We start from the raw sequence: 19,320 nt of genomic DNA, 5'->3' as shown, positions 1-19,320 counted from the left end.
TTGTTTTTTCCATATAAAGTTGAATATTTTTCTTTCCAGTCTGTGAAGAATTGTGTTGGGATTTTGATGGGGATTGCAACAAATCTGTAGATTGCTTTTGGTAAGATTTCTATTTTTACTATGTTAATCCTACCTATCCATGAGCAAGGGAGATCTTTCCATTTTTTGATATCTTCTTCAATTTCTTTCTTCAAAGACTTAAAGTTCTTGTCATAGAGGTCTTTCACTTGCTTAGTTTGAGTTACCCCAAGGTATTTTATATTTGTGGCTATTGTAAAGGGTGATGTTTCTCTGATTTCTTTCTTGGCCCATTTTCAAAATAACAGCCTACAGAATGGGAAAAAAATCTTCACCACCCCACATCTGACAGAGGGCTAATCTCTAAAATATATAAAGAACTCAAGAAAATGGAGAGCAAAATACCAAACAATCAAATTAAAAAATGGGCTATATATCTAAACAGAGAATTCTCAACAAAAGAATCTCAAATGGCTGAAAGACATTTAAGGAATTGCTCAACATCCTTAGTCATCAGGGAATTGCAAATCAAAACAACTCTGAGATGCCATCTTACACCTGTTAGAATGGCTAAGATCAAAAACATTGCTGATAACTTATGTTGGAGAGGATGTGGAACAAAGGGAACACTCCCCCACTGTTGGTAGGAGTGGAAATTTGTACAGCCACTTTGGAAACAATAGGGCAACTTCACAGAATATTAGGAATCAATCTACCTCAAGACCCAATGATACCATTCTTGGGCATATATCCAAGGGATGCTCAAACATACCATAAGGACACTTGTTCAACTATGTTCATAGCAGCATTATTTGTAATAGCCAGAACCTGGAAGCAACTTAGATGTCCTTCAACTGAAGAATGGATAGAAAATATGGTAATATACACAATGGAGTATCACTCACTTGTAAAAAAACAATGACATCATGAAATTTGTAGGCAAATGGATGGAACCAGAAAATATCATCCTGAATGAGGTAACCCAGACTCAGAAATACAAATATGGTATGTACTCACTCATAAGTAGATACTAGATGTAAAGCAAAGGATAACCAGACTATAACCCACAGCTCCAGAGAAGCTAGGAAATAAAGAGGACCCTAAGAGGGACATACGGATCACCTTGGGAAGAGGAAATAGAGGAGATCTCCATGAATAAACTGAGGATAGGGGGTTATTAGAGGGGAAGGAATGAGGGATGAGAACATGAGGGAATGGAATGATTGAGCTAGGGGAGGGACGGAGTGGGAGAGCAATGAAAGAGACATAGAGAGAAACACTGTGGGTAAGGAAGAAACCTGGTGATAGAGAAATTCCCAGGAATCCACAAGGATGAACCCAGATTAATTAGACTACTAGCAATAGTGGTGAGGGTGCCTGAACTGGGCTACCCTGATAAGCAGATTGGTGAATAGCCTAACTGTCATCATAGAGGCTTCAGCCAGTAACTGATGGAAGCAGATACAGAGATCCATAACCAAGCACCAGGCTGAGCTCCGACAGTCCAGTCGAAAAGAGAGAAGAGGAATTATATTAGCAAGGGGGTCGAGATCATAATGGGGAAATCTACAGAAATAACTGAACCAAGCTCATATGAACTCACAAAGATTAGATCTACAGCTGTGGAACCGGCATGGTACCGGACTAGACCCTCTGCATACAGGAGAGAGATGCTGGGTCTGTTTGAGGGGCCCCTGGCAGTGTGATCAGGATCTATCCCCAGTGCATGACCTGGATTTCTGGATCCCATTACCTATGGTCCGACACTTTGCTCACCCTTGATGCAGAGGGGAGGGGCTTGGTCCTGCCTCAACTGAATGTACTAAGCTTAGCTTTCCCCCAATGGCAGAACTAACCCTTTTGGAGGAGGGGATGCGGGGTGGGTCAGGGACGGGGGAGATGAAGGGGATCAGGAGGAGGGATGAGAGGAGAATCTGTGGTTGGTATGTAAAATGAATAAAAAAAATTAAAAAATGAAAAGGAAATTAAAAACCTTTAAAATTAAATAAAAATGAAAACACAACATGCCCAAACCTATGGTACACAATGAAGGCAGTCCTAAGAAGCAAATTCATATCATTAAATGCGTACATAAAAACCTGAGGAGATCTCATATTAGCAACTTAGCAGCATACCTGAGAACTCTAATATAAAAAGGATAAATAACACTGAGAAAGAGTAGATGGCAAGAAAGAATTAAACTCTGGGCTAACAAACAAACAATACAAAGAATCAATGAAAGGAAAAGTTGGTTCTTTGAGAAAATCAATACAATGATAAACCCTTAGCTAAATTAACTAAAAGATGAAGAGAGAATCTTCAACAGATGGTGCTGGTCAACCTGGATGGCTGCACGAAGAGGAATGCAAATAGATCTACATTTATCACTCTGAGCAATAGTCAACTATGAATAGATCAAGGACCTCAACGTAAGACAGAATGAATACACTGAATCCGATAGAAGAGAAAATGGGAAATAGCCTTGAGTACCTTGGCACAGGAAAACACTTTCTGAAGAGAACACTGATAGCAGAGGCACTAAGATCAACAATTAATAAATGTGACCTCATGAAAATGAAAAGCTCCTGCACGACAAGGGACACCATAATTCAGAGAAAGTGGAAGGCTACAGAATGGGAAAAGATTTTTACCAACTACTATCCAAAAGAGGGCTAATATCTGCTAATATTTAAAATACATAAAAAACTAAAATATGCTGGGTGGTGATAGTGCATGCCTTTAATCCCAGCACTGGGGAGGCAGAGGCAGGTGGATCTCAGTGAGTTCAAGGCCTACAAAGAGAAATCCAAGACAGTCTGGACACAGAGAAACTTTGTCTGGAAAATCAAACAAACAAACAAAACTAAAATAAACTGGACATCAAGAAAACAAATAACCCAATTCAAAGTGGGGTACAGATTAAACAGAGTATTCTCTAAAAGAGGAATTACATTTAAAAGAAATACTCAACATCTTAAGTCATTAGGAAAATGAAAATCAAAACTACTTTAAGATTTCATCTTGTATTTGTCAGAATAGCTAAGATCAGTAAGACAAATGGCAGTTCATGCGTCATGATGTGGAGTAACGAGAACATTCACCCATTGCTGGTGGAGTGCACAGATGTACAGCTACTATGGAAATCACTGTGGCACCAACTAGGGACCAATCTAACTCAAGACATGGAAGACTTCTGCAAAGTAATTTAAAGATCTCCCATGTTAATGGATTGATGGAACTGATTTTAAAGTGGTTATATTACAAAAGCAAACATAAGTGAAATCTCTATCAAAATTCTTATAATACTCTTCCTGGAGATTGAAAAAAAATCAGAAGTTTAGATGGAAACACAAAAGACTCAGAATAGTTAAAGCAATCCTGAACAAAACTAGCAATGGTAAAAGCATCAGAATACTTGACTCATTATTATAGAGCCATAGTCATGAAACAATATGGTACCCTCTCAAAAAGAGAACACAGACCAAAGGAAGAGCAAAAGCCACCTGATTCGCCACAACGGTGGCAAAAACACACTGAAGAAAGGGCATTCTCTTAAACAAGTGGTGGTCATATAGCAGGATGCCCACATACATAAGGTGAAGCTGGATTTCTGTTTCACCTTGTACAAAAACCAAAACAAAATGTATTAGAGATCTTAAGATTAGAACTAAAATTGTGAAATTACTAGGAAAAAACCAATTTAAGATATAAACATAGAAAATGACTTTCTGAATAGGACAACTCAGGAAATAAGAGCAAGATTTAGCAAGTGGGATTGCATCAAATAAAAAGTTTCTTCATAGCACTGAAGACAATTATCAGGATGAAAAGAAAGGTTATAGAATGGAAGAAGAATTTTGCCAGCTACTTACCTGGCAATGGATTCATGTACAGAACAAAAAAGACAAAACATTAAAGGAACAAATAGAAAGTACAGTTAAAATGAACACTTTTCAAATAAAGAGTACAGATGGCCAATAAATACACGAAGATTTATTTGCTCAATACCTATACTCATCAGAGACATGAAAGCCACAACTAAATGAAATTTTATTCCACTACAGTCAGAACAAGATCAGAGAGAAAATAAACAGAAACTACAAATGCTATTAAGAATGAAAGAGCCCAGGTGGCAGTGGCACACACCTTTAATCTCAGGACTTGGGAGGCAGAGCCAGGTGGTTCTCTGCGAGTTCAAGGCCAGCCTGGTCTACAGAGCAAGATCCAGGACAGGCACCAAAACTACACAGAGAAACCCTGTCTCCAAAAACCAACCCCCCCCCCAAAAAAAGAAACCCTTACACACTGCTCATGGGAATATATTAGTCCATATTAGCATGTAAGTGTCTCAAAAATTAAAAAGAGAACTACTATCTGATAAAGCTATATAACTCTGGCTTGCTACCTAAAAGAATAAAAAAAAATCTCTACTGTAAACACTCATGTTTCCATGTTTATCATGGCAGTGTCCACAGAAGCCACTTTCTGGGTGCCCATCAACAGCTGTACAGATAAATTTAAATAAGGTTCATACATACATACATATACAACATATACAAACAAGTTTTAAGACACAGAGCCTTTATGTCATTTGCAAGAAAATGGATGAAACTGCAGATTAGTGTATTGAGTGACTTGAGTAAGACTGAAAAAAAAAAAAAGTCAAACGAGCATTACATTTTTCTCATTTGTAGAATTTAAGACATATATGTAAAAGGTAGACCCAAAGGGGTATGGAAAGCATAAGGAATAGCAGAGAGTGGGATAGGAGAGGTAGGCGGAGTGACTATTATCAAAGCACATCATCTGTATTCATGAAAATCTCTAAACCTAAGAGTTTCTACAGATACCATATACTAAAAGGAAAAAAAAATGAAACACAAAAGAACATACTTTTTGCCTAACTCCTTTTCACTTTTTATCCCAGTTTCCAAAAGGAAACCCTTCCTTTTAAATCTACACTCCTCTATCTAAATTCTATGAAAATTATTCCCCCATAACACCAGTGTCCTCAATAGCCTTTATATGCATTCATTTTCTGTCCTGATATATGTATTTATTTTTGTGTATACGTACTATAAGACTCACGAGGAGAGCACAGAAACATCATCATTGTTCTGAACTTCTCTAGAAGATTTAATTTTCATTAGTGAGATGAAATTTTCTCATATATCTCAAGGAAATTTTCCTTTTTGTCTTATGATCATAGTTTGTCCTTATAAATTTGATTATCAAACCTATCAGTTATTTTTTCAATATATAACACAAGTTGTCATCTCAGGGTTAAACATAGCAGAGTGCGATTTATTTTCTTCTTGTTCCTTCTCTACTTCATATTCCTTACACTTTGTCCTCTTGAATCAGGCTTCTCACCCAAGTGTGAAACTTTAGAAAATCCTACTCGATATACTCTAGCCAATTAAAGGAATAATTTTAATCTCATCCTTGTTGTTTTTTTTTTTTTTTTTTGGTTTTTCGAGACAGGGTTTCTCTGTGTAGCTTTGGAGCCTGTCCTGAACTCACTGTGTAGACCAGGCTGGCCCTGAACTCACAGAGATCTGCCTGCCTCTACCTCCCGAGTGCTAGGATTAAAGGCATGCGCCACCACTGCCTGGCTGGTATGTGTATTTCTTCATTCATACTCATATTTAAACAGAATTTATTCCCCAGTACTTCAAAGAAAGTTGGAGCTGAGAACCACGAGCTGTGATGGGCTTGGATTCTGTGTTATCTGAAGTAATAGCTGTGGTTAGATAAAATTAAAATGGTGATTGTATTAAACTAACATGCTCAAACTATGTGATGGGGATATATGTAGTGCAGTATTAGAAGAGCGAATGGGAAACGCCTGCTGGGCAGGCAGCCAAAAAATTTGGCAGTAAGTAGTAATCAGATCACTGGTAACTGCTGAAAAGTCAGTGCATTCATTGATCAAGTTTCTCTTTTTGATGTTAAGAAGAACAAAATTACTTCGGAAAGTAAAGTAGTATTAATAACTACAACTCTACCTAGGTTACAAATTATTTATGGCATGGAATAATCTATTTGTATTAAGAAACACCAAGAACATTAAAGGTGTTTTATTGACTGTTACCTCTTTTTTCTTTTTCCTATTCTTTCCTATGGGGGCACAGTACAAAGAATAAGAGCATTAGATGCTTTGATAAATGATTCATCATTTAGTAAAGGAATAAAAATTAAGTCTAAATGAAAAATAAATATTTGCTAAAATGACAAAATGACTAATACTGCTACTACTTACAAAGGAATATTAAATTTCAGTCAATAAATAAGTTCCTGAGTCCTATCATGAAGAGATCTACTTATAGGCCGGGCAGTGGTGGCGCACGCCTTTGATCCCAGCACTCGAGAGGCAGAGGCAGGCAGATCTCTGTGAGTTCGAGGCCAGCCTGGTCTCCAAAGCGAATTCCAGGAAAGGCGCAAAGCTACACAGAGAAACCCTGTCTCGAAAAACCAAAAAAAAAAAAAAAAAAAAAAAAGAAAAGAGATCCACTTACAGCATTTTGGAGCTATTTTCAAATTAGTTAGTTCTAGAAAATTAAGTCATGGGGGGGGGGCTGGAGGAAGGAAGAGGGGGATCTTTGATTGGTGTGTAAAATGAACGAAAAAATTTTCTTGATTAAAAAGAAGATTAGGTCACAATAACTCATGTCTATCATATATGATAATTACCTTCTTTCATATGTACCTGAAATGATGGTAGCAGATATGTAAATCCTTGTGACAAATGAAAATAAATATTACTTAAATAATTCTTAAGAGATTTTATTATCTTTTAAAGATTTATTTCTTTTTATCATTTTTTACTTTATGTATATGTTTGTATCTGTTTGTAGATCTGTGCCCTTGAGTTCAAGGACCCACAGGAACCAGAAGACTTGGATCCACCTGGAGCTGGAGTTAAAGGCTGCTGTGAGCTACTTAACATTGGTGTCGGGAATCAAACCCAGGTTCTCTGGAAAGGCAGCACATGCCCTTAACCACTTATCCATTTGAGGGCTCCAGCCCTCAAATAATTTTTGAGGATCTAATCTGATATTCTTAGAATATAGTGACCAATAATTTTGGTTATAAATGCAGAATCATGCAATGACTTTTATTTTAAAAGGTCAGAATGTTTTCTATAATGGTTATAATAGCACTATAAAATGTAATTACCAAAAGAAAGGCTTCAAATTTGGCACCGCTCAAAGACACTCACTAATATTTAAACTAACCACAATTTAAATTTACTATGTGTCCTTTGACTAACTCAATTTTATTTTCATCCAGATATGTATTATGGAATTTAAGTGTTAAATTATACATTTGATAATGTTATCTTCCAAAAGGTTATTATATACATATGTAATTCCTAAGTAAATAAAGTCAAATTTCATCTGATGAATTAGTTTTATTTTTCTTTTTTTGTTTCCTTTTATTTCATATGCACAGAATGGATTGAAATGGATTTTTTTATCTTATATCCATGGTCTAAATTATTGCTATTAAATGATTTATATTTAAGAATTTTAAGTCTGACTTTCTTTGCTTTTCCTGAGTAAAAAAAGTAATATGTATACTTAGGCACCTGTTTCTAAAGATTAATGATCATTAAAGTCACAGACTGAGCTCTCAATGGTTGCCATGAGAACACAGAGAAGGAAAACAAAAAGAGATGCAAGTTCATGAAAATAAAAAGCCATTGCAAATTAAATATTAGTTTGATTAAGCTTTCTAGGTGTTAAGACACAATGTAATCCTCCTAAATGCTACCTTAATTAAGCTAGGCAATTTATTTACAGGTATTCAATAAAACTGCAAAACAAACAAACAAAGAAAACCCAGACTTCTTGAGCTGAATTTCTTAAAAGTCAAGTGATGAAAGTTCACTGTAAAAATGACAGACTTTTAATGACTATGGAGAAATTTAGGCACCAAAGATAAAAATTAATTCCTTGATGTGGTATGCTCAATAACCCTGAAGATCTTTCACAATTAAATAACTCATCTTCCATATGTTATAGCCCACCTCCAAATAAAGGAAGTATGATATATATTTGCAAAATCATTATTCAAAACTCATTGTCTTACCCGTTTATCTGCACTGCCTGTTGCATGATGGGAATAACTGATGATACCAGGGATGGGCTGTCCATGATGTGCCATGAAAACAGCAGGACTGGTGTAGAATGGATGCTTCTAATGTATAACATATAACAATTATGAATACTGTGAGAGCAAAGCATGAAATTACATAAGCAAAATGACTAAAAGAAAAAAAAAATGATCACAAATGGAACAATGAAATGTCAAATTTTTCTAAATTCAAAGTGACAAAATCATCTTTGACTTTATATGTTATATTTTCCTTTACAACTAAAATTGATGCTGTAAAGGAACAACAATTAATTGTAATTAAAAGGAATAACCCTTTTAATTAAGGATAAAAAAGAATGAACACACAATGATTTAAAAAATGAACCTATTTTATTAACTGGTTCTACTAAAAAATTCAACTTAGTACTTAATAGTATGGTTAGGATTTAATGGATTATTGAATGGTCTACAGACAGAATCTGGTAGTGTTCAATGAAGGATTATTTAATGGACCCAAGAAGGACTTCTAGTGATTCTAATCTGTTTATTTTCAATAAGGAATTCAGAACTAAGCCATATGAAAAGTCTTCATAGACTTGAAAACTGCTATTGGCTGCATTTACTAATATATCTATAAAGTAGTATCAAGAAAATATGTAAGGCTGAAAATGATGATTTGATTAAATATTTTCAGACCTTGATTTTTATCAAAGTTTCCACAGCACTATAACTTCTGATTATTGTTCAGAGCTACTGAAATTCAGTATTGCCCTACATGCTAGCAAAATAGAACAAAGTAATCATTCTCTTACACTGTTTTTTTAATCAAAGAACAAATACTTTTTAAAAATTAAAAGAGATTTTTTTCCTATGGTCATAGCCAAAATGTGATCTACAATTTATTTCATATAGCAATTAAATTTTAAACCTGCATAATATCAAACAATGAATGATTATCATTACTAAAAGTAATGTGCTACTTCCTAAAGATATTAAAATAGAGCAGCTGGGTTTTAGTAGGCATAAATAATGATATAAATCATGTTCACTATGATGAACATATGACAGTAAGATAACCAAATTTACTCAAACACCTCACAGTACTCTATTTATTTCTAGGTCCATCTGAAGAAAATTTGTAAACTCTGGTGTTACCTTAATATTTAAATTATTTATTAAATTAAAAGGAAAATATTAATTTCTCCTCTATACCACTAAGATAAATTGTGTTTGACAATAATTGAGTAAATTTTTAGTTGGGGAAAATTCAAAACCCTCTTATACACTTGTCTTTAAAAAAATTTTTTTTTGTGGTACTACTTAGGGGTTCCCTATACCTTCGCACCAGGCAAAATTTTAAAATTACTCTTTTCTAACTAATTTTAAGAGTCATCTGAGGTCTTTTAACTTTTCTGTTTCTTTAAAATCTGTGGAGTTTGGATGTTCTAAATATATAATCATTGTACATTTAATAAAATGGCAACTTTAAAGAGTTGTTAAATATCATATTATTTATCACTATAGTGTATATAGGTAATTGGCATATCATTAGTGCCTTAGAGCACAAGCTGACTTCAATGCTTACAAACAATCTGTACCAGGACAGAGAACACAATGACAAAACTTAATGGATATTCAAGTTCCATTTTTAGGATGCTCTCAAGAAGTATTAAACTTATGGAAGGATGAAATGGAAAGAGGGGTGAAATGAGTAATTTCCCCATGGGTGTTTCAGAACTCGGTCTCTCTCAGCCGACTTACCTTTGCAGCAATAGCTGCTGCAGTTATATGTGACGAGGAACTATCTTCTGTTGAAGCTACACCACTGTCTTTCTTTTCCTCTTCCTCTTCTTCACACTGAACCCCTTTGTCTTCTGTCTGTTTATGGGGGCTAGTTGTAGGAGGAGGAGAAAGAGGAGGTGGTGGGGAAGGTAAATCTTCAAGTTCATCATGCACCTCCTTTACTTTTACAATGGCATCACGTAAAAGGTCAATGGCATGAGGTAGAGCTGGCAGTATGAACTGAAAGCATTCCTGCCCACAAAGACAAAAAAGAATAAAAATTAGGCTTTTTAGGAGACAAATAAAATGGTGGCAGTCAAACTGATTCTACTTTTGGAATTGTATTTCCATCCATCTCAAGAATGAGTCATATTTGACACATCTTTTTAATGTGAAATATGAACAATTACAGCATATGGTATTTTCCACATGTTAGAGGTTATGGTCCTTAGATGAATCCTTAGACGAATGTCCACTAAGCTTTTAAAGTACAATTTTGATACAACTTTGGATTTATTTATGCTTTATATAGAAAGGATACAAAAGGCAGGAGTGTTTTCAAAATGTTTGCTAGTGCAAGACTTGGATCTAACAAACCACATTAAGGACCAGATTTTTTTTTGTTGTTGTTGTTCAGATTGGAAATTCTATTACCCTAAAGTGTACAAGTATAGTCATCCCAAAAACACTGTGCAGTTAAGTAAAAACAGAAATAAAATTGTAAAAAGTTGTGAATAGAAGTCAATATAGTATTTTCTTCATGCATCATTATTATCTATAACGCATCCCATAAGAATACAGAGCTACTTAGGTCTGAGGAAAAGATGGAAGTCTTTCTCTTTCACATTAAAGCAACACTTTAATAAAGTCTAAGAGGTGAAGAAATACCTTAAAAAATTTAGGAGCATTAAAGGCATACCTTGAAGAATACCTAATCTTTTGATTCTCTTTATAGGGCTCAATTGCTCACTGTTTAAACAGTATATTAAAGAATGTAATCTTGACTAAACACAGGTTTGATATTTTCCTTCAGCTTCTAGGAGGCTATATTCAGACATTAGAATGTCATGCCTGATAAAAATGTCTTATTTGCTGGGATCTTTGACTACCAGATACCTGAAAACTATGAATACCAAAGGCTCAAGCTGGTATTCCTCATTGGCAATGCTCTGCATGTATATTGTCATGTGTCTAGGACAGGATGGTAACATGTGCATGGTCCTAAGAAAGAAAAGACATTGAAAGCTCTTTGTTTCATAGGTAACTCTTATGTTCTGCCCTATGCACTTTCCCCTTCCTCATTTTAATCCATATCACCTTCCTGTGTAAATAATAACTATAACACCTTTCAGTGAGTTCCGTGAATCCTAATGAATTAGTATGTAGTTTTAGGAATCACTTCAAGTTGAAGTCGTCACTAAGGAAGCTCATCCTTTGGAATGTTCCAACTTTGCAGGTGGCTGAAGAAGATGACAACAAATAATTCATGCTTGAACTACATGATGGTCCTAGGGCCTGTGAATTGTCAGCACAACCTATACTCCTATGCTGTATCTCAGCTATACTTACATATTTACTTTCCTAACTCAGGAGCAGTGTTCAATGTCATATGGTTACATGTGCAGGAAAAAAAGTTATGAAAAACTGATCTACTGAAGACATAGATGCATGAAGACATATTTTACTTTAATACACACCCTGAAATCCCAGGAATATTGAAGTTATTCCTGGAATTTCAGGGTGTGTATTAAAGTAAAATATGTCAATGTCCACCCAAAGAACTTCTTCCTAGGATTAGAAATTGAGTGGAATCATACACATTTGGATGCTTAAATTGGTTACATGAGTCCAAGAGGTAAGTGAACACTAGATAGCTACAGCAAAGCAAGATAGGCCAAGTTAAGATATATTCATCTTGCACCCTTTGAGGCATGAAGTGTCAACAATAACTGTCCAATCTGTCAACAAGTAAGTCAGAAACCATAGAAAGCCATGGGAAATATTCTGAAGAGGGAAAGTTCAACATATAACTGTCAAATTAAAATTGATGCTGGTAACTCCTGAGGATACAAATAGGTTTTAGGATTTTCATCTTTGGAGAATGACATGGGTGCTTCAAACTTTTGTCTTCACATGGATGGAAAAAGGTATGAAGGGCTCTTATATGCCTTCATGAGTGTCTCATCACATTCAATATAAGGAAGGTTCCTACTAGTTGAGTTCACTTTTGAAGGAAAGGGGCACTTACACAAAGATACTCATAACTAAATGCTTTTCCTTACAAATGTACCCTTTCTCCCCATGACACCCAAACTTTTTTTCTAATCTGACACAGTGGCCACAGCAATAATACAACTGTGGGTGCCACAATAGGGGACACTTTCTAAGCAAGAAGATGTGAAATATTATCTTTAAATTTTTTTGTCAGAATTCCTGATGTTTGCTTTTGCCCTTACCACATCTGGATAAGTTAGATTTGACAATGAATGATACTATATTGCCTAAGTGGAGAGATAATCCACCAGCTCTTTATCTGTGTAACCATATCATATGAACAGGAATTGACTGAGTGGGAGGTGTTATGAGGTACCTAACCTATGGCCTGCAAACCCAATGTGGTTGAGGATACCTACATGATATCTACATATATAGCTAAACACAAAGCCAAAATGACCTGAAAACTTTTTTTAAGTGATTGTGTGGTTCTTGTACGTGAATTTTGTAGATGACAATGTCCTGTTGCAAAATAAAGGGTTAACCCAATACTACTAATGGTAATGTGAATCAGCATAGTGGTTGAACTTTATACCTCTTCAAAGATGTAAGAGACTCAAGACAAGATAGGTAATGCTTCATAAGACAAGTATAACGAAGGCCTGACTTTATTTTAATCCACTATCTTTGGACTTCATACTTTTTCAGTTGTACTATTTCTATATTTAGATATGTTGTAATATTGGCATTGTTATTACTATAGTAGTACTGATTATTCTTTGTCAAATATATTTGGAAAGTGCATTAAGGCCTCCTTAAAGTGTAATACCAACATTAAATGAGTGGCCAGCAAATGACTGGAAATTGTTTAGCTAATTTCTGTTATATAGCATTGCATGAATATTAAGATTAAGATGGAAAATTAGTAAATTACAATTAAAATATGAAAATATATATAGTGTCTTTAAAGTGTAGATTACTTGTTTCTCTAAGTCTAACCATATTTCATGTTGCTGCTTGCAAATCAGGCATATGATCATTGATAATATTGCTGTGTTAAGTGATATAATAAGTGTTAAAATATAATTTTTTGAGGAATGTTAATTGTTTGGTAAAAAGCCTTAGCCAAAGGCCAGAACATACCACACCATATGTAGTACAGAATTAAATATCACACAGAAAGAGTCTAGCCTTGCCTTTAGCCACTAGAAGGGGAACTTCTAGGATACCTGACTGCCATGACTGAGAGTGTTCTTGTTTGTCAAAGGCCTTGGGCAACCAGATCTCCTAACAATGTAAACTACAATGCAGGTTTGGACATACTTTGGTATTGCTTTGTCTCTGAAAGATATTGGAGGCTAAAGGAATAAGGACTAAAATTCAGCCATGTGGACAGTATATGATGAGCTAGAATGAATAAACAGAAACACGATAAACATAACAGATCAAATTAGATTATCTGATTGTTGATATTCCATGTAGAATGTCACAATGGCAAGAGAGTAACAAATTCCTGAGTACACAGGAAGAGGGCAACAGAAGCTCTGCATCTGGTATGTTAACTGGACTCCAATGCACTTTTCTTGGCTCAATTTAATCTGTATTTTTTCCTTCCATAAGCAATAACTGTAAGCCTATAAAGTGTTAGTGAGTTCTCTGATTCATCCTAATGAATTACAAAATTTGAGGGTGCTTATTGGGAATCTCCTGAACTCCTGAATAGTGTCAGCAGTGAGCAGCTTTGTGCTATGTTCAGATTGTGGGTTGTCTGCTCTTACAGTTGGTTGGCTATAAGTCCATTCATCAAACCATATGATGTAAAGAATGCTTACCTGAGATCCTTTCTTGCTACCAGGTAGGTTAATTATCAGAGTTTTTCCCCTTATTCCACACACTGGTCTGAAAAGAAAGAGAAAATGGATTGAATAATGAATTGCAACAAATATTCAACAAAGGCCAACCATACTGTTTTATATGAGAACATCTATTATAGGAGTAAAATGTTACAGTAAGAAATTATCAATTATTATACAAATAGAACATTCTGACTGATGTCTTTATAATAGTGGTTAGTACAGTGAATTTAAAAAATGGACTGAACATTGAATCAGAATAAACTAGCTATTTTAAAGTAATCTGACACTATACAACTGCCTTTTTGTTTAATTTTAGCTTTTCAAATTGTAACGGTTCAAGGATACAGTGCATTAATATATGTAATGTCGTAATAGTGATGTTCAAAAGTCTAAATTAGAAAGTATTCAAGAGTTGAGTGAGGTTTAGATTTGTTCTTTAACTTTTCAACAAGTGTAGAAAGTAAATAGGGAATTTTACAAATGAATTGCTGTGGGGGGAAAAGGCAAGAGAGCTTAGTCATAAACAGAATCATTGTTAGCTACAGGTATTTTAATATAGAAAGGTCTTTGAGAGACTCTCATCAATTTCTTTTTTTAAAATTTTATTTTTGATATTACAATTTAATTATATACTTCTCCCTTCCTTTCCTTCCTTCTTGCCCTTCCCCCAGTTCCTTCTCCCAACTCCTTTTTATATTCATGGTCTCTGTTTCACTGGACAACTTCAATTCCATGTTTAAATCAGCTGGCTAGAAACAAAACAAAAGGAGAAGGCACTAGAAAATTGAGTCAAGAACGGAAGGCCTGAGTGTAGTGATATATTGTGTACCCTAATAAACTTGCTTGGGGATTGGAGGATAGAGCCAGCCACTAGATTAGACATAGAGGTCAGGCAGTGGTAGCACACACCCTTAATCCTATCACTTGGGATCCAGAGATCCATCTGGATCTCTGTGAGTTCAAGGCCACACTGGAAACAGAGCCAGGCAGTGGTGGCACACACCCTTAATCCTATCACTCGGGATCCAGAGATCCATCTGGATCTCCATGAGTTCAAGGCCACACTGGAAACAGAGCCAGGCAGTGGTGGCACACACCTTTAATCCCAGTACTGGGAAGCACACATGCCTTTAATCCCAGGAAGTGATGTCTGGGCAGAGAAAGGTATATAAGGCACGAGGAAACAGGAACTCACTCTATTTAGACTGAGGATTTCATAGAGGTAAGAACTAGTGGCTGGCTGTTTGGCTTTTCTGATCTTTCAGCTTTCACCCTGATAGCTGGCTCTGGGTTTGTTTGTTTGTTTGTTTGTTTCTTTCTTTCTTTCTTTCTTTTTTTTATTAAAAGACCATCTAAGACTATCTTTTTTTATTCAAACAACACCTGAGTTCTTTTTCTTTTAAAAGTTTTCTTTAAAATTGTTCTTTGACAATTTCATACATGTATGGAATATATTTTAATTATTATAAGAATTAGAATTCTGCTATCTCACTAACTGGCTGGAATTTGATGTGGTTACATTTTATTTTTATCTTTGAAAAAGAAATTATGCTATTTTTAAAACATTTATAAGTCAGAATTTTTTGTAATGTAATTCTATTTTACAAATGTTCTTATGATGGAGCTTATTCTATGACACTGATTTTTAAAAAATAATCTACAATTGTCATATATTTTATTTTCCTTTTCTTACAATCTGAATGGGAAAATTTGTTAGCATTTACTTAAAGCCTTGCATATATTTCAAAATGTCTACTAATCATCCTTTCTCTATTTCATTTTGGAATTCATTATTTTATTAAAAACTGTATTTCCTAAACTTTGCATTAGTTCTTTGGGATTTCTTACAATGTACATTGATCATAATACTTCCCAACACTTCCAAAATACATTTCCCCACCTAACTTTGTGTCCTTTTAAAAACAAACCAAAACAAAATTCTTCAAGGACATATTTTTAAATGTATGATCTTCCAATGGAGCATATACAACTTACTAGGGGATAAATTCTTGAGAGAGAAAAAAAGAAATCCTTCCTTAAGTTGCTACTGCTGCTGGTGAAGTGACAAAGACCTTTAGTCCCAGCAGTGGGAGGCAGAGGCACAGGAGTATCTCTAAGTTCAAGGTGGGCCTGGCCTCAAAAGCATAAAATAAAGCATTACATCTCTAAGTGAGGGTATGAGTAAAAATGTTATAGGAGAAACAGACTTGAGTAGTTTTTAATGAAGGAAATATTCAACAGATGAAAAGGGTTTGGGAAAGAATGAAGGAAAGAGTAGTTTAGGTGTTTATGTGGGAAGTATGAAGCAACACAGGAAAATGTTAGTTTGATACATCAGTAGTTTTCAATGTGTGGTCTCTGGACCAGCATTATACATGTTATTTGGGTACTTAGAAATGCAAATCTCCCAACTCTCTCTTCCCTCTTCCTCTCTGCTGCTGCTGATTTACTCTATAAGAAATGATGGGGATTGGATCCAGTAATTTGGATGTTTATAAGAGTGCTAGTTGATTGGATGCTTGGAAAAGTTTGAGAACAGCTGTAATAGTTTGTGTTTGAATTTTTATACTATTTATTCTCCGTGCAATTCTGTATTAATTACTGAAACTCTCTAATAAGTTTTCAAAATTAATTTATTAACAGGAGTAACATAATTTTTGAATTATAATACATCAAGTACTAGTTGAAAAAATAGGAACCAAATAAGTACTTGGCCCATCTTCTTTCAAAAGGTACATTGGGCTTAGATATTGGAAGTAACACAATCACTATACAGGACTAGAATACATTCTTAAGGAATTGGGGACCAATGATGGATTCTGCTCAGTACTACCAAGCACTACCATTTCAAGAACAATATTTAAAAATGAACTTAAAGTAGGCTTATAATAGTAAGGAAAGGAAGACCATATAATAGAATATATTAGACAAAAACTGATTTGATATTTTTTGTTCACTTTCTGATGTTTATTTCCCAGCATCTAATAAGTATCATTTATTTCCCTTTTATATTTATTTCCTTTTATATTCAACCTCGATTTTTATCATGTTTTCACTTTCTTAAATTTCACAGAATGTGATTTATAGAGGGATTTTTTATTATTAAAGTTATGACAATTAGATTGAGCTGACAAGTAAGTAACACCTAACAGTTATTTATTTTTTGTTTCTTGACATGTACTTTACTCACATTCTCTTTGTGTCTTTCTTTTCTTCTGTCTCTCTGTCTCTGTGTGTGTGTGTGTGTGTGTGTGTGTGTGTGCGTGCATGCAAGTGTACTTGTGTACAGAGATCAGAGGACAACCTCAAGTGTCATTTCTCAAATAACTTCCACATTTTGCTGGACAGGGTAAGTAGGCTAAGCTGGCGGGCCAGCAAGCTTCAGGGACTGCCTGTCTCCACTCCCCACATTATGATTTCTGTCATTACAAGTTTTTGCCACCATATTAATCTTACGTACCTATTTTCTGAGGATCTGAAGTCAAGATCTGATGCTTTCCAGGAAATGCTTTACTGACTGGACTATCTCTCTACCCTTTACTTAATTTTCATATCACACCAACAACAGCCCTATGGGATAGTTTATTAGCATAATTTCTGCTTTACAGATGAGACAACAGAGTTTTGTGGTTACTTAACCAAAGAAAAGTAAAACACAGCTGGAATTACTAAACTTCCACCCTAACCCCAACTCCAGGATTTTCTGCATGTAAGGCAAAAATATCTACCATTAAGCTATATCCCAACTCCACAGCTGAGATTTATACTTTTAAAAACTAGAAATGAAAGAACATAAGGTGTAATGACAATATTGGTTTGTGGGAAATCAATTCTAGAAAATTTTTCATATGTATGTGTGGTATACAAGCCTATGTACCTGTGTGCTTATATGAGTGTGGGTACATGCATGTACAGGTGTATGTGGAGGCCCAAAGTTAAAGTCATGTCACTTCCTTGACTGTTTTCCATTTTAATTACTGAGGCAGGGTCTCTTGCTGATAGTTCCATAAACTATATGCTTCTAATACACATACATGTATGAATATGATTAAATAGACACACACACACACACACACACATTCATCTCTTCATACCATGTACAAAAAGACATGCCAGTGTGTGTGAGCACACGCAGGATTATAGCAAAAGTGTATTTCTTACTACTATGTACATCTTAAAAGTTTGCAATCTGATCATTAGGTGTTATATAGCATTGCCTTCTGACTATGACAGCCACAATTCCTCATCAGATCAGCTATGACTACTTGTAAGAAACCTTCAGGATTGGGCCTGTTGACTATTTTGATGTTCTCTAAGAGGAGGAGGGGGTGGAAAGGGTCATTAGATCTTTATCTGATCTCAGTCACTGTCCCTATATCTCTTAGCTATTTGTATATAATACTGATCTAACTGTAAGTGGCCTTGGGGTCTTGGCAGGTGCTAGAGTATACAGAACGTGGAAGGTTAGCTGAAAGGGGGACTCCAATATGCCACTACAGGGAAGTCATTATCCACTGGTTCTAAGACTATTGATCTTTATCAAATTTAGGTATGTGTATTCATAAAGCCCTGTTTTATTCTTTTACAATGTTTATACAAAGCGTTTTGCTTTGTACAATGTTGGGTAGAAGTAGTTACAATAGGACTTTTATTTCTAACAAAAGAATATTAGTAACACATAATTGTTAACTACATTTGCACTATTAAAGAAAAATTCTAATCCTTGTTTGCTCAGAATCTCTGAACATAAATGTGTATGGAATTTTATTAAATGCTTTTCTGGTAATTAGCTGTGAGATTGTCTCTAGTAATATCAGAAGCTACACTCATAGTCTCAGCAATATGTGAGCAGAACATGGATGAAACTAATGACATGCCAAATTGCATGAGAAAAAGACCATGAGGCCCCAAACGTATACAAAGAACTACAGACAACTAAGTAAAGCTGTGAGTGGGAGAGGCGGCTCTCTCCAGGTAAGAGCAAACCAATTGGCTGTCCAATGCCAAATGGCCAGCCCTGCAAACAAGTAAATCATATGGACCCAATGGGTTATATTTGGGAATACACACACACACACACACACACACACACACACACACACACACACACACATTCATGCAATAATAATTGATAAAAAATAAAGGCAAGCTGGTATGGAGTGGTATATGGGAGAGTTTGAAGGGAGAAAAGGAAAGGAAGAAATGTAACTAAAATACAATGTCAAAAATAAAAAAAAGTGCTTTTCTGAATCAGTTGAGATAATTATAGGTTCCCCCTTCATTTAATCTATTAATATGGTGATTCAGGTTAATAAGTCACCCAATGATCATCTTTGTTTCATTTAAATCC

At 35.1% G+C, this 19,320-nt stretch overlaps 1 protein-coding gene across 2 annotated transcripts in view; it reads right to left on the bottom strand.

Annotated features, from left to right (window-relative positions):
• The window catches only part of Gphn (gephyrin), a 409,924-nt gene that overhangs the window by 185,079 nt on the left and 205,525 nt on the right, over positions 1-19,320 (bottom strand). For both annotated transcript variants that reach the window (XM_059278956.1, XM_059278958.1), the window contains exons 6-8: positions 13,947-14,013; positions 9,880-10,152; positions 8,113-8,220 (exon numbers count right to left, since the gene is read on the bottom strand). In XM_059278956.1, coding sequence (XP_059134939.1) covers positions 8,113-8,220; positions 9,880-10,152; positions 13,947-14,013 — 448 coding nt within the window. The remainder of the gene's footprint in view (positions 1-8,112; positions 8,221-9,879; positions 10,153-13,946; positions 14,014-19,320) is intronic.

This window comes from Peromyscus eremicus, chromosome 14 (genome assembly GCF_949786415.1).
Source record: "Peromyscus eremicus chromosome 14, PerEre_H2_v1, whole genome shotgun sequence".
Lineage (NCBI taxonomy): Eukaryota > Metazoa > Chordata > Mammalia > Rodentia > Cricetidae > Peromyscus > Peromyscus eremicus.
Note: the sequence above shows the minus strand (reverse complement) of the source record. Positions and strands in the feature narration are given on the sequence as shown.